This window comes from Stylophora pistillata, chromosome 2 (genome assembly GCF_964205215.1).
Source record: "Stylophora pistillata chromosome 2, jaStyPist1.2, whole genome shotgun sequence".
Classification (NCBI taxonomy): domain Eukaryota; kingdom Metazoa; phylum Cnidaria; class Anthozoa; order Scleractinia; family Pocilloporidae; genus Stylophora; species Stylophora pistillata.
In genome coordinates, this window is record NC_142520.1 from 52,694,878 (window position 1) to 52,711,470 (window position 16,593).

At 40.0% G+C, this 16,593-nt stretch overlaps 1 protein-coding gene across 2 annotated transcripts in view; it reads right to left on the reverse strand.

Annotated features, from left to right (window-relative positions):
* Positions 1-7,099: 7,099 nt before the first annotated feature.
* Positions 7,100-16,593, reverse strand: part of LOC148740292 (uncharacterized) — a 118,634-nt gene continuing 109,140 nt past the window's right edge. For both annotated transcript variants that reach the window (XM_088750432.1, XM_088750431.1), the window contains exons 4-13: positions 15,985-16,081; positions 15,221-15,470; positions 13,898-14,698; positions 12,360-13,590; positions 12,073-12,168; positions 9,986-10,242; positions 9,255-9,522; positions 8,618-8,874; positions 7,846-8,113; positions 7,100-7,522 (exon numbers count right to left, since the gene is read on the reverse strand). In XM_088750432.1, the coding sequence (XP_088606558.1) occupies positions 7,518-7,522; positions 7,846-8,113; positions 8,618-8,874; positions 9,255-9,522; positions 9,986-10,242; positions 12,073-12,168; positions 12,360-13,590; positions 13,898-14,698; positions 15,221-15,470; positions 15,985-16,081 (3,530 nt within the window). In that variant the 3' untranslated portion in view covers positions 7,100-7,517. The remainder of the gene's footprint in view (positions 7,523-7,845; positions 8,114-8,617; positions 8,875-9,254; positions 9,523-9,985; positions 10,243-12,072; positions 12,169-12,359; positions 13,591-13,897; positions 14,699-15,220; positions 15,471-15,984; positions 16,082-16,593) is intronic.

Here is a 16,593-nt window from a genome sequence, read left to right on the forward strand (position 1 = left end):
ACTGCATGTCTTAGTGAATGACTGGCAATTGATTGGCCTACTGCATGTCTTAGTGAATGACCGGCAACTGGTTGACTGACTGCATGTCTTAGTGAATGACCGGCAACTGATTGACTGACTACATGTCTTAGTGAATGACCAGCCACTGGTTGGCTGACTGCATGTCTCAGTGAATGACCGGCCACTGCTTGGCTGACTGCATGTCTTAGTGAATGACCGGCAACTGATTGACTGACTGCATGTCTCAGTGAATGACCGTCACTGATTGACTGACCACATTTCTTAGTGAATGTTACAATAGGTTACGTCACTTGTCACTTTACGTAGATTCCTTATTTGGTCATAAATAAATCAGTTGAGATCTACAGAGTTTGCAGGGTGCATACTTTAACATGGTGTCAGGACAAAAATCAATTTTTTGACGATTCGGCACTTGTTTTGGCAAATTATTTATCGAAGGTACCTTGCCGAGGCTGTTTTCTTTTATTGTCCCTAACTTGAAAGAGATTTTCGGACTCAAAGTGTAAAAAAAACCACTGAAGATGCCGTCAGACAACGACCACGTGGAGTCGGGCGCGCACATCGCCGCACCGTCAACGGCAGCCCCAATTTATCCTCAAGTTATCTCACCTAATTTTCCGCTACCAAGTCCTATGAAGTGTCACGGTGACGTTACTGGCAACTGGGGCTTTTTCAAGCAGCAATGGTGCGACTTTGAAATAGCAACAGGCCTAGACAAGCGAGAAGAATCGGTCCGTTTAGCGACTTTGCGTTCATCAATGGGCAAAGAATGTCTTCAGATACTACTCAACCTAAACCTTTCAGAGGAAGACAAGAAGAAAATCGACAAATGTTTAGAAGCATTGGAAAACTACTTCAAACCCAGCAGAAATTTAGTATACGAACGGTATGTTTTTGATACATGTGTGCAGCAAACCGAAGAAACCATCCAAAGTTATGTCACACGTTTAAGAAAATTAGCCGCAACCTGTGAATACGGTGCACTTACAGACGAACTTATAAGGGACAGGCTCGTCATTGGATTAAAGAAACAAGGTGACAAGGTAAGACTCTTGAGAGAAAAATCCCAAGACTTGAAGAAAGCCATTCAAATGTGCGCTACGAGTGAAATCGCTTCGCAGCAAATCAAGACGATAGCAGGCGCTGGAGACACTGGAGACAACAAGTCAGAAGATGTAAAGAAGTTCAGCGACAAAAACATCCGCTACGGAAGTCGTAGTAGGAAGAGAGATGAAGGAAGATCGTCAAATTCAGCGAAGAAATCTGAAAAAAAGAAATCCGAAGGATCTTCCGAACCGACCTGTAAGTATTGTGGTCTTAAACAAGGTCATGAAAGAAGAACACAGTGTCCCGCATTCACGAAAACGTGCAGCAAGTGACAAAAAATAGGCCATTTTGCGTCTGTTTGCCCATCATTAAAGAAGGTACAACAATTCGAAGAAGACGAGGACGACAGTTCGGATGAAAGCTGTTTGCAAGTGGAAACTGTATCTCTAGTCCAAACTAAAGCAAAACAGTGGCTTGCAGATATAGAATTCTGCAAATCAGCTAAAGAAGACTTCGCTACAACCTTGGCATGTCAATTAGACACTGGAGCTACATGTAATGTAATGAGCTTGGATGACCTCTCAGCTATCACACAGTTAGGATATCCCATGAACACCTCCTCAGTTAAGCTGAAGCTCTTTGGTGGTACAACTTTAAAGCCAGTTGGTGAGTGCGACTTACATGTCAGACACAATGGTAAACGACAGATTCTGAAGTTTCAAGTAATAAAACAAAAGTGTAAGCCCTTGCTATCAGCCGAAACCTGTGAAAAGTTGCAACTCATTCTCCTAAATGTCAGCGTTCCCGAGAATGTACGTCAGATAAGTGAGACCCCACCACAAAAATCTCTTCCAAAAAGAACTGTTGACCAAGTATCATGAAGTATTCACCGGATTAGGGCATATTGGATATGCGAAGATTGTGGTTGACCCGAATTTTAAACCAGTGCAACATTCCCCTCGTCGCGTGCCAGTTGCACTACAAAAAGAAGTTAAGAACAAGATTCTAGAGTTGGAAGAGAAAGGCATTATCAAGTAAGCGGTAGAACCCTCAGAGTGGATCAGCAGTATGGTAATAGTTGCCAAACCTCAGAAGATTCGAATCTGTCTGGACCCAAAAGACCTGAACCGTGTCATACAACGCCCCAAATTTCAAATGCCAACGTTGGAAGAGCTGTTACCAGACCTCAACAAAGCCAGAATCTTTAGCTCATTCGATGCCAAAGATGGATTCTATGAAGTTGGCCTTGACCAAGACAGCAGTAAACTAACCACTTTCTGGACACCCCTAGGAAGATACCGGTACTTAAGAATGCCCTTTGGTATAAGTCTAGCCCCAGAAGCCTTTGAAAGCAGACTACAAGGATGTCTCGCTGACCTGCCTGGTGTGAAAGTCATCAGAGACGATATAGGCTTGTTGTTGGTTATGGTGTAAACGACTCGGAAGCCCTTCTTAATCATGCTCAGAATGTGGTCCGCCTACTTGAACGAGCCAAACAAGTACATCTGAAACTCAACAAGAACAAAGTTAAGCTTCGACAGGCAGAAGTTAAATTCATGGGTCATGTGATTTCAAGGGTTGGACTGAAACCAGATCCCGATAAAGTTACTGCCATCAAGAATATGCCGAAGCCAACAACTAAGCCTGAAGTTCTTACCTTGCTTGGTTTTGTAAACTATCTATCTAAATTTCTACCAAGGCTTTCAGATGTGTCAGCACCTTTAAGAGAGCTTACAACCGAACAATCCAAGTTCACCTGGGCTAAACAGCACGATGAGGCTTTCGCCACTATTCAGCATTTGGTTACTCAAACACCCGGTCCTTAAATTCTACAGTGTTGAAGAAGTAACTATTCAGACGGATGCCAGTAATAAAGGCCTTGGCGCAGTCCTTCTTCAAAATGAACAGCCAGTCGCCTTCGCGTCCAGAACTCTCTCACCAGCAGAACAAAGCTATGCAACCATAGAGAAAGAATGTCTGGGAATGGTCTTCGCTTGTGAAAGATTCAATCAATACCTAGCACGCAGAGAGCACATTTCAGTCGAAACTGACCACAAGCCTCTTGAGTCAATATTCAAGAAGTCTCTATTATCAGCTCCATGCCGCCTTCAAAGAATACTTCTCAGGCTGCAACGATTCAACCTGACCGTTAAGTACCAGCCTGGATCCCAAATGCTCTTAGCCGACCATTTGTCCAGAGCCACACAAAATGAAACTTCTGAGCCAGAAGAATCTTTTCAGGTATTTTCCTTAGAGCTGGAGAGCCTTGACCCTTTACAAACCCTGAAGGTCACGCCAGAACGACTGGATCAATTGCAACGTAGCACAAGTCATGATGACACTCTGCAGACACTAAAATCCACAATTCTGACCGGATGGCCATTGCAGAAAGATCAGGTACCAATCCAGATCCGGGAGTATTGGTCTTACCGCGAGGAGCTATCAGTTCACAATGGTGTTCTTTTCAAAAGCCATGAGCTTCCTGACCGCCCCTGGAGTCGAGTAGCTGCTGATCAGTTCAAACTTCATGGCAAAGAATACATAGTGCTCGTTGACTACTACCCAGATTTCCTAGAAGTACAGAAATTGGAGGAAAACACTTCCTGTTCTGCGATTAAATTCTTTAAGGAACAATTCAGCCGACACGGCATTCCAGATACTCTAACTACTGACAACGCTTCTCAGTTTACAAGCCACGAGTTCCATCAGTTTTCAGTTGATTGGGAATTCACTCACGTGTCCTGTTCCCCACATCATCCCAAATCCAACGGAAAGGCAGAGTGTGCTGTGAAAATTGTCAAGTCTTTGTTCAGAAAAGCTCTCAAAGACAACAAAGACCCGTGGTTAGCCCTATTGGACCAACGCAACACACCAACAGAGTTCATGGAAAGTAGCCCTGCACAGAGATTGATGTCTACACGCACTAGAACCTTACTACCTACAGCTTCTAACTTACTGCTCCCTAAGATTCCCGAAAATGTGAATGCAAAGCTAAAATTAAAAAGGCAAAAGGCCAAGTGGTACCATGATCGCACATCACGCTCCCTACCAGAATTACATGTTGGGCAAGAGGTAAAAGTGGCACCTCTTCAGAAGAATCAAAGCTGGAAATCAGGTACCTGTATCAAGAAGCTATCAGACAGGTCCTATGTAGTAAAAACTAGTTCAGACAACCAAGTATTCCGTCGAAATCGGGAATTTCTGAAGCCAGCTACACCACCTGCTGAACAACCCAAACCAGTTCAAAGCAGTGATAGCCAGCTTACAAAGAGTGTAAACCAGCCTTCAAAGCAAGATGTCAAGTCAGCTAATCATGACCCGAAACCAACAATGACATCACAAACTGTTCCTTTGAAGAAAACGCGTACCCGAGTTGTAAAGCCACCCTCGAGGTTCAATGACTTTGTTTTGTAGTTTATCATATGAAACTAGACTACAGCTCAAGAGAACTCGGAGTGTCTATATTAGAAAAACTGACTATCGGGCAACAACTTTAATAAGGACTCCTGACTTATAGTCCTATACCAAGTTCCATTTGTTCTGTTTTGTTTTGTTTCTAATTTTTATTTAGTAATTTCCTTTCCGACCTGGACAGTAACATTTTATTTATTTTATAGAGTTTTCGTTAGGAAGTTAGCTTACTCCAAAAGAAGGGAGATGTTACAATAAGTTACGTCACTTGTCACTTTACGTAGATTCCTTATTTGGTCATAAATAAATCAGCTGAGATCTACAGAGTTTGCAGTGCGCATACTTTAACAGTGAATGACCGGCCACTGGTTGGTTGACTAGACAATATTTAAACAATACTTTAAGTTTCCGAGCAAACTCAGGAATAGCTACACGTACACAAATAAACAAAACTACAAAACTTGACGTGTACTACAGTCAAAACTCGTTTCCATGGATTTAATCAAATAAGGAGAGACATTGGACACTGCAGTGGTATGTACATTCATATGACACAGCATGATACTCTACTAAGAGCAAATCCCAGACAGTAAAATGCGAATATTCCAAGGTAAGAGATATGTGTAAGAAGTAAAATGTACGCTGCTTTATCTTCATCTGCAGTCTTTAGTTACTGCTGGGGATTTCCTTTTTACTTCTTCCAGACTTGATGACCGAGGTAAGGTCCTGTTTCACGCTTGATTCATTCTACAAACCATTCCAAGATCCTCAGATCATTTGACAACGACACATACAGTGTACAATAACAAATTGTGGGAGAACATCTAGCGGAGAACAAGCTTAAGTTTTGTTAATTTTTCTTCGGGAGCACATTCTTGAGATTTTCGCTTTGAACTCTTTTGGAGTTTGATGAAGGCGTTCTCCGGACTTTCTGTGTCTTCTTGAGGTATTAAGAGCGACTTTTTTTCAAGACCGCGTAAGAGGCGGCACATCGACCGAAAAATGACTATCCTCATATTTCATTCAAGACACCTTATGGTGAACATAGCAACGTGGTATCGTTTCTTTTTCCAGACATGCCTCTTCATCCGAAAAAAATTCACGAAAACTAAAACGAACTTCGTTAGCCGTGAAATTGCGGATATCGGTGCCCCGAGTAGAGACAAATGAAGTTGCTCATGAAAAGCGCGAAAGAAAGCAGGCCCATATTAATTTTATAGATTTGTATACGAAGGATCGAGGAATGGTTTAAGTAAACGGGACTATTTCATTTAATTTGGAGCCCATGGTACGCTTTTGAAAATCATCAGTATCTTAAAATCCAAATATCGCATTTCGTAGCAAATGTCCAATTATCGTTTTCCCCATGCGGTATAACTCAGAATCGGCTCAGGTTAAGCTCAAGTGAGAACTGATCAGAACGCTCCGATTTACCACAACTCTGTCCTGTCATAGTAAGTTGTTATAACCTTCAAGCTCGAGGTATTTTCATCAAAATTTTCTTTCTCAACGAGTTTTTTTGTTTGAAAATACATCTCCTTGCAACCTTTTTATCTCGTGTTTGCGTTTTTCTGCTCGAAATTCATTGTAGAGAAAAAGAGTCACTAATAATCACGGGTTTGTCTTTTTTTTATGTAGTGTGGTTAACTCAATCGAAATATTTTTACTTGGCGTACTAACTGACATTCTTTTTTAGATTTTCATGTTAAAAAACTGTTGAATCGGTGTCAGTGATGTTGTACACCGATTAATTCTCAGCTTCACATCTGGGGCAACCCACGGGCTTTTGACTGTCGTCCTTTGAACCTTACCAAGGTGGGGAAGGGAATTTGAACTGGTAGGGTCAAGTCTTTCCAGTGGAATAATGGTGGTTTATCTTTTAATATGGAGGCACTTAAAGCGAATGGCTCAAAAGAGAGGTTCTACAAGGTCTAGGTTTTGAAGCTTGAATAGTCAAATCAATCGCTGGTCAATAAGTAGAAAGTCACGGTCACTGATCTTGCCTTTTACTACAGATGCGACAATCAAATGAGGGCCTCCTCGGGAAGATGACTTTCACGCCTAACGTTGACGTTGTGGCCATTTTATACGGCTAATGCTAAAATTCTCTTCCTAATCATTGCTATCCCCATCGACAGTTTTTCACGAAGTGTTCGCCTTAATGGGTCGCTGCAACTGAAAGGGGAAGGGGAGGGTAAGAGAGGAAATAATCAGGGGGGAGGGGTGCACTTATTTACTTTCGCTGCCAATAAACTATCACTTGTACATTCGATAAATCTCCGTATGAAATTTCTTATCTTCCCTCCCCGTTTCCGCCCATCTCCTATACCCAGTCAACGGTGTGGCTATGATCACGGGTGCTGTCTAAAACAGCTGCAGATATTCTTTAATTCTTTTTATCAGAAATTTAGAATAAGTATTAACAAAGCTGCATTGAGGGGAGACCTAGGAGAACAGAAACGCTAGTATCCCTAAATCGTGCCATAAAAAGCGTATTTGTTTAGATATTTCTGTGATTTGTGAGCACTAACCGCTCTAGCTGGGTTTACAAGATGTGTATACAAGCACAGCAAGTACTTAGGAAATCAATCTACTACACCAACAAAATGTTTCAAACCTACACTTTAAACATTGAAATTTATTTACAAATGCTTTATCGCGCTTTATGGAAACAAAAATATTCCACGTGAATTGTTCAAGTTGCGTGTTTTCAAATTGACCATCCACCTCGTCCACCGTCCATCTCCAGTCTAAACCGAAAATAAAAATTTTTTCTGGCGCTTTCAGTAAAATAGCGAAATCATTTTTCCGTGAATTGTCTTATCTTGATGATTTTCTGTTTTTACAGAATTATATGCACCGTGACAAATACTCAATTTATCGAGAGAGACTACTTCCGAAAAGAAAACTTTTAAACTTCTGAAAGACTTTGTTTCTTCTTTCGCCCAACGGCAAACGTTTGGTGACATCTTCACTCGGCCGAGTTTTTTTTAAAGAGATCTGGGCCGAGCATAATGACTGTGTTGATAGCCTGTCTTTTAACCTGTAAAAACAACAAACACAACAGAACGATTAGAAAGAAAAGGAGAATAAACTGCATGAAATGCCGTTTCAATCTAGCGGGCGATTAACCGTCAATTAGTACTGGCAAGAAGTTTATGAAAACAAACCACGTCATGAAGTATGTTAAATAAGCAAAGAAAGAGAATGGATAAGAAAATGGAGAAAAGCCTTGACGTTAAAGCCTGAATTTACCGTCATCTAAGAGTTAAGAGGAAGATTTATAATTTTATGTGACTCATTAAACGAAATAAACTGTCATGGAACTAAGACTACAATTACTAAGTGTGCTGTAATGAGCTATACCTTGCGCGGGTTGAAGGCTAACATAGTGCAGCTCATGAATATGTCCCAGCACAAGTTGTTTGCTTTCGTCAACTGGACAATGTGGCATAATGATTACATCATTGCTGTGGGGTAGACTGCTGACCACACGAATGCACATTTCAAAGTTATTTGCTGCGGCACACAGAATCAAGTGATCACCCCAAGCGCCATCTTGTTCCATGTGAGTCAGGTATTCAATCCATGTTTGATATCCATGGGCAAAGTAAAACATATCTGTTCCATCCGCCTTTAACAAAAATCAGTTCAAGAAGCAGACTTGAATTGTCGAAAAAAATTTGATCGTGTAGAGTACTAATCAGGGATTAATTATGGCAGAATGGTATGAAACGATCTTAAATAAGTAATGTACTGTATGGAAACAACCTTTCTGATTGAAAGGTGAACTTTTTTAAAACTGAAATATTCATATGGCCAAGCCCGTGGGAGCCTGCTACTTTGGACACTAATTGAAACGGTAACCAACATAACTGGGTGGTCTCTTAAATGATAAAGTTCAAACTTTCAGTTCCTCTTTTCACTGGGGGTAAAAGCTGCTATCAGAGCTCCCACAAAAATACCATGATTCCATGCAGCAGTAGCAGCAGCAATCCTGGTCAGTTCACGCTGTAAACACTGGGATAGGCTGTGGTGGTGTTGGTTAGTTGACCAGTAAACACCTTAACCTTTATCATACTCTTTAAAAACGAACATCAAGTGAAATACTCTGTTAAACATACTAACATCAACTTACTAGTTTTGGGTTACTCCTGAGGTACTGGACTAAGATTTGTCTTAATCTGCCAGGTGGGATTTTGATTCCATCAACAATATCCAGTTGTTCTGACAAGGCATAGAACATGCAATTTCCTGATCCTTGGTTGTCAGATATTCTGAAGCCTTTGTCTGATGCAATCTTCCCCAGCCCCAATGATAGATTTGTTCTGTTCTTGACTTTCCTTGCATCAAGTTTCATCTGCTGAAGTTCCTGGATCAATCGGTCGAGAGAGCCTGGAAGAGACAAAGTTTTTATGAATCAAACTACATGAAAGAAGCGACAGCATCAGCTGGAAAATATCAATTCCCAATCTTGTAACAGAAACTTGAAGGAGAATAAACTGCATCAAGTGCCGTTTCAATCTAGCGGGCGATTAAGCGTCAATTAGTGCTGGAAAGAAGTTTATGAAAACCACCCACGTCATCGAGTATGTTAAATAAGCAAAGAAAGAGAATGGATAGGAAAATGGAGAAAAAGCCTTGACGTTAAAGCCTGAATTTACTGTCAGCTAAGATTTAAGAGGAAGATTTATAATTCTATGCAACACGTTAAACGAAATACATTGTTAGGAAACTAAGCCTAAAATTACTAAATGTGCTGTAATGAGCTGTACCTTGAGCGGGTTGAAGGCTGACATAGTGCACCTCATGAATATGTCCCAGTACAAGTGGTTTGCTTTCGTCAACTGGAGAATGTGGCGTAATCATTACATCATTGCTATGGGTTAGACTGCTGACCACACGAATGCACGTTTCATAGCAGTTTGCTGCGGCACACAGAATCACGTGATCACCCCATGCGCCATCTTGTTCCATGTGTGTTAAGTAGTCAGTCCATGTTTGATATCCATGGACAAAGTGAAACAGATCTGTTCCATTCGGCTGTAAGAAAATCAGTTCAAGAAACAAAGTTAAAGAGGATTGTTGATCGGAACTTGAGCGCGTGGAGTACGAGTCATGGAGTAATTTTTTTTAAGAATGGTACGAGACGACCTTTAATAAGCAATTTATTGTGGAACAACAAGGATTCGCAAACAGCAGAAAAACAACAGGAAAGATCCATTATTAAGAGAATAACTGGAATTCTGTTTACTGTTATCTGATGGATATTTAAGGGGGGCATTTTTTAAACCGAAATATCAAATGACTAAAACCGTAAAAGTCTGCTACTTCGGAGGCCACATTATGGATTCAACTCTAACCAACATCATTGTGCAGCTTCTTAAATAATAAATTATGCCGTGAACACTGTGACATGCTCTGGTGGTGTTGACCCGTTTTCACACTTAACCTTAAAAAGAACAGCAAGTGAAAAACTCTGTTAGACATACTAACATAAACTTACTAGTTTTGCGTTACTTCTGAGGTACTGAACCAAGGTTTCTCTTAATGTGCCATGTGTGATTTTGATTCCTTTAACAATTTCCAGTTGTTCTGACAAGGCATAGAACATGCAATTTCCTGATCCTTGATTGTCAGATATCGTGAAGCCCTTGTCTGATGCAGTAGTCCTCAGCCCCAATGATAGATCTGTTCTGCTCTTGACTTTGCTTGCATCAAGTTGCATCTGCTGAAGTTCCCGAATGCTTCGGTCAAGAGAACCTAGAAGGGCCAAAAAGTTTTTTAATCTAACAGCATGAAAGAAACGAAACAATTCCCCATCTTTACAGAGAAGTTTGGGGGTAAAAAAGGAAAAAAGGGCTTCAACCACTAAACAACCAGTGTATTGTCCAGCTACTGAGCCTTGAAATGATAAACTGTAACTTTTTATTTGCAAACGAATATACTAAAAGTCAAGAGAGAAGATGCAATGAGGAAAAATTTACGACAAGGTTTACACTCTGACATATTTGCAGAACTGGAAAAAGAACCCTTGAGCCGTTTTTTGACAAAACCGCGTTCTAAACTATATTAAATTTTGGGAAGTACATTTATTTAATGAAAACCGCGGTTAGGGTTAGACCTCGTATAAATGAAGGATTAATCGCATTAATATATGATTACTTTATTATTGTGTCGGAAAACGACTACACTCTGAATAGCCGGTACAAATACACCTTTTGATAGCAACAGCATTTCAACTTGGGCTTCGTTTCGGGAAAAATCAAAGGAAACTGTGAATAAGTCGTGGATACATCGCGTTGGAATGAGTTTTGAAGATAATTAAATTCCAATGGGTAACTCCCTGATACAGTTGAAACTACATGGTATTACTTTGGACTGCTGGGATGATGTTGGGTGAATGGTCAGAGTTCACATTTTAGCTATCGGTCAGTACAAAATACAGACTGTAAACCGGGTACGAAATGCAGACTGGGTGCAAAATGCAGACTACAGACTGCAGATTGGGTACAGAATGCAGACTGGAAATTTTGAAAACTGTTATTTAAGTAATAATAATAAAAACTATTCCTTCGACTTGATATATTTTTAACGTTCAGGGGTGTACACACAATGATTTTTACAAATTAATGTTTACGTAGTTACCAAACAGATGAGAGGTAAAACCATCAGAAACTTAAACAATTGGCCAGTCACGAAAACAACGCCTCGCTTTCCCCTATAAAAATTCGCCGGTTACTCATTTTAGCGATATATAACGATGTAAATACTGACGGCTCGCAGTGAGAAGAATGAAGGCTTGAAATTGTATTTAAGAACGATTGTGGCCTGGACGCTTTGTCAAAAACAAAATATACCCGGGAACGGCGAGGAATATTCCACAATAATGCAAATGATGGCGAAAGATGATCGCGGAAAAGCAATTGCATTAAGCGTCTTCACTCATAGTTACACCTTTAGTAATTCGAAGAGCTTTAACGTCGCAGTTAGCACATGTGCTAACTGCGACGAGTATTTTCATCAAAATCGAAACTCCTTCAAAGAAAGGTCCAGTTAAATTTTAAAGTCGCAGCATTCCTTCGGAAATGTAATAGAGGTGTTCCCGTATAATTTCGGAAAGTCGTTATTATTATCGATTTGTTTACATCTGAGTGAGTGACACATTTGCATATTCTGCCGTATTCTAATAGTCGTTTGTCCGCTTCGGGTACCCACGACTAAAAAAGAACAAAAAAAAACGCCCCAAGTCTTCCTGTTTTACGCAATTTATGTTTGCTTTCTAGTGAAATGAAATAAAAACTTCAATTGACTAAAACAAAAATTACACCAGGTCATCCGCCCAGATCAGAAAGTAGAAGAAAATCAAATTAGTGTATACATGTCTTTCGATCATAACCGGAGAAAGCAGAGGTACAAAAAGAACATCTCTCTTCCGCAGTGAAAAATATTATCACAAGTGCCATTTTCAAAAAGCGTAGCTGGCCTGAAGTTGAAAGAAAAGGAAAGGAGAAATGTTGGATCTTCTTCAAACCTGTATGTTACTCTTTGGGGATGTCAATTGCGATGTGTTATAAATATTTTGTTACTCACTTGGAGTCAGTAATGAATCAACTGTTGGTTGTTCGGTTGGCGTATCCACAACTTCGCCCTCCTGAGTTCTGAATCTTGGGTCTTGTCTTTTAGAAGCTACAAAGATAGAAAGAAACCTTTTTATTAATATTACACCAATCAATAAGACGATAAAACCACTGATTACTATTCAGGTTAAACATATTTTTTTATCTGTAGAGTCCCAGCTTTCCATGATGCTTTATAAGGGAATGAAAGCCGAGTCGTCCCCAAAAACACTTTTTGAAGGATATTCAAAATATTCTCACCACGAACAATGTCCCACATCTTCTCCACAAGAATGTCACACTGTTCCTCCCAGCTGAACTTCTCTTCATAGGAACTCCTCAGTTGCTGAATCTCATGGAGGCGGTCTGCTCTTTCCTTCTCTCGGACACCAGCAATTGCCTTTGCCCACTCCTTAGGGTCCTCAGAATCCACAACGAATGATTTGCCTGATGGTACAGTGCACAATGCCTCACCAAATCCCGAGTTGCCACTGACAAGAATGGGAAGACCGGCAGACAGAGCTTCTAATGCTGTCAATCCAAACCCTTCTGTTCTGGAGGGCATAATGCAGAGATCAACTTCACAAAATATTTCCTTCAATCTCTCTTTGCTCTGTATGAACTTCCTCACAGTCAGCTGCCTTTTAGCAATTCCACTTTTGAGCAAATTTGCTGCAACCTTATCTTGTTTACTTTCAGGTGCACCCACGAAGATCAGATGGTAGGATCTGTCTCTCAGTTCAACTATTGCTTTGGCAGAGATATCGTAGCCCTTCAGGCTGAAGTCCTCTTGATCACCACGGCCAAAGGTCAGGATCTTGAACTTTTTACTCTCATTTGGAGCTTGTTCTATGTCAGAGAATTCACGGAAAATTCCAGGAGTCAGTTGAAGGATGTCTTCGTGTCTCTTGCAAGAGCGGAGCTGAGCGGAGAAAGCGTCTGTTAGCTTTGGTCCAACTGCTACAACAGCATCTGCCAACTTACACAACCCCACTTCAGTTGCGTTCTTCTCTTCACCTTTGGAAATAGCCTCGGGATAGTTCTTCTGCATAGCAAGTTCTTCAGGTGCAGTGTGCACTACCTGAATCCACTTGCAACTGTGAGACTTTCTGATAACCTGGGCTTGCTTACCAAGCTTAGCACCATGACCTAGTACAAAGTCAATGAAAAGGTCTTCTGGTGGGAAACTCAACCAGTCAAGAGGGTCACTGTAGCCTGTAAGTTTCTCTGCTTCCCAGATGGAAACATTGTGGCTTCTTGCAGTTCTCTTGTCTTCTTCAGAACAGGCAGACTGTGGGACTAGGAGTGTGACGTCCACTTTCTTACGTTTGGCCAACAGAATGGCAAGTTGTCTGTTTATGGTGGACAAGCCTCCCATTGATGAACTCCATTCACTGCCCAGGAGAGTCACCTTCAATGCCGTGTCAGACTTCATTGCCTCAACTTTACTTGCTTCACCGAGTGATCTAGCAGCCACATTTGAAGATAAACCCTGAAGAAAAATACGTCATTTAGCATTAAAACGATTACAGAACATAACATATTATGTGTGTTATGATATAAATATATATCGATCAATACTTAACCAAAGGAAAACAGAAAAGTATAAACTTGAAAATTAATTTCATCGTGATAGAGATTCTCTTACTAATATTTGAAACTGGATATAAACTATTAGGGCTACCTTTCTCAACAATGAACATTTGATTCTCAGATCAAGTAAAATGGAGGAGAGAACTTCCAAAGATGAATCAAACGCTAGAAATCTGTACTTGAAAAATCTTTTCCATCGATCATACCTGCCTTCTTCTTTTCGAGAACCATTTCTCCAATCCACAGGGAGGAAGTATTTTATCATCGATATTTCTTTTACATATTTCCGCTCGGCCTTCATTTGCATCAACGAGGTGGAAGCAGTCCTCGTGGGTGCACGTGGTTTTCACGTGGTCTGAGCATGCACGACTTGGTTCTTCTGCCCTTTGATGGCAGTAAGGACATGCAACACACAGTCTATACTGTAGTCCCCTCAGGTACGGCATCTCTTGTGACAAATTATGAAGGGTGTCTTCAAGAAATTCGCGAACGACACATGCTAGTTCGGCGGAGTTCTGTCCTACAACCTGATCACTCTGTGTTCTTTGTCTCAAGGTTACCTTCACAAATCCTGTTTTGCATACGAGGACAAAATCATGAATATCTTTGCCAATGATGAACCATGCTCCATTTTGGTACAGAGAAGGTTGATCTGTGGGCCATGTCTTTGAACACCAACGAATGGATCGTGAGACAAGCTGTAAGAAGAGGCCATGAGGGACAAAGCCATGGACAAACAGGAGATACAATGGACAGGGATCTGTTGACGACGGTTTCATCTTACAGAGTTTATCAGGTGATGACTTCAGCTGAGCTGGTACAAAGTACTTTACGTCAGTTGGGGAAACTGAGAACTTAGCAATCAAACCAAATCGCTCCATCATGTCTAAGATGTCTTCTTTGATGATTCCTTGGCCAATAAAGCTGGAGAACACATGATCAACATGTTCCATGCTGAGGATGCCACTTCCTTCAAGTTCTTGCCAGTACTTAGCATTCAGGGCATTCTATAAAATGTATAAAAATTCAGATATTCTGGATAAGGGAAGGCTACGTAATGTTCCTTTTGAACGTTTCCCACATACATGTAAAACAACTGAAAAAATAGTTTACTTCCATCAATGTACTGAAATGGTCGAATAGTAAACCTGGGCAAATTTGTATCTTGTGTTGCTCAGAGGTGAATACGCCCACTAGCACACGCGAAAAGAACTATTCAATTGTGTCAATACAATTATTGTGAGCAGTAGCAAGTTAATGCAAGTCTCTAATTGTAAATAAAGAAGGCTAAATCAATATATGACCTGACAAGGTGCAAAGAGTAGGTGAAATAGTATGGGGTCAACAAATCATACGATTATAACAATAAGCAATAAAAAGACACATGTTCACTGTTTAAAGAGTCACAGTTTTTGCATTAGTTAGTTCTTTCTTCGAAAAAACATCATGCTTAGTTTCCTGTTGTTCTAAATTATTGAACAACATTTTCCACGTAAGTTAGCCTTTCTAAAGTGACAATAGTTTTCTACCTGTTTATTGAAAGGTGGAATGGTTATCAGCTGCTTGAACAGATCAATCAGCCACTGAGCCTTCAGTACAACTGTACTGTGGTGCTTGATTATCATCCCCAGGCCATGGTAAAAACTGATCATGGAGTCAAACTCTTTTGCATTTTCCATGAAACAATCTTTTCTTGCGTAGTGCTCTAGTTGTTGCAGATTTCTGTGATAAATCTGTTTGGCCACCAAAGCTTCAATCACCTTTTCAAACAAAAACCACCTAAAGGGCAACAAAATACTTAAAATGTTGTAGAGCATAAAATTGGATATTAATTTCACTCAGACATGACATTGTATATGTATTTGCAGTCTTCTAGAGTACATGCATATTTAGCCTTGCGATGTCTTCTACTTTCAGGAATAAACAACATGGTTATTTTTTTGCCACAACGTCTCAATTCAAAGAACCCTGCCTTCTCAGATATCAATTACATCTTCTCATCTTTTATAATTATAACATATTGTCTCTGTGTCAAGAGTTAGAGTTTTTGTTGTCTGCTCTGAAGTGACTGCTCTGTATTTGCACGATCTGATGTTTTAAGAATTTTCATGAACTTTAAACCGCTGGAGGTGAGATATTTTTGAATTGATACACATTTTCAGGGATGTTCAGTTATGCTGAATATGCGAGTTACATTCAAAGAACTTTTCATTGCTGTATACTTTTTTAATAAACTATTGATCCAGCAGTGTTTGAACTGGAGTTTTTCCAAATAAATTGTTGTCTTATTTACCTGACGGGTATTTTCTCACCCATATAAGGCTCCTGCCACAACACCTCCAGGATTGCGTTCTTCAATTTAATTATACCATCTACTTTTCCTTCTTGCTCTGCAGGACATATTTAGAAAAAGAATTTAAAAAAAAAAGCACAATGCAAAACGGAAACATGTGCTTACAATAAGAACAGTTTGACAACATAGTTAAGTAACAATCTCTTCAAATCCCCACATTAATTTTTTAGGCTTTCTGTTCCCTACAATTATTTGATACTCCGAAATTAATGGATCCATCAGCAAAAATTAATTGGACTCCGTATGATGCTGCCAGGATATTCAGAATAAAAAGTGGCTGAAAGCTAAGCACAGTGCAGATTATAAAGAAAAAAAAAACAAACTCTGACTTTTTTCCAGTATATGTCATAACTCATTAAACCATGGTAGTATCTTTTAATCCCAATACAACTCCCATTAGAATGTTCTGTGTCTCTAGCTACTTGCAATTAAAATTGTTATGCAACACAACATAACTGCTGAATAACATGGAACAAATGTGGGTCAGAAAATAATTATTGTTTGCTTGACTCAAAGATTACATATTATACAATTATAAAGTCTACAATT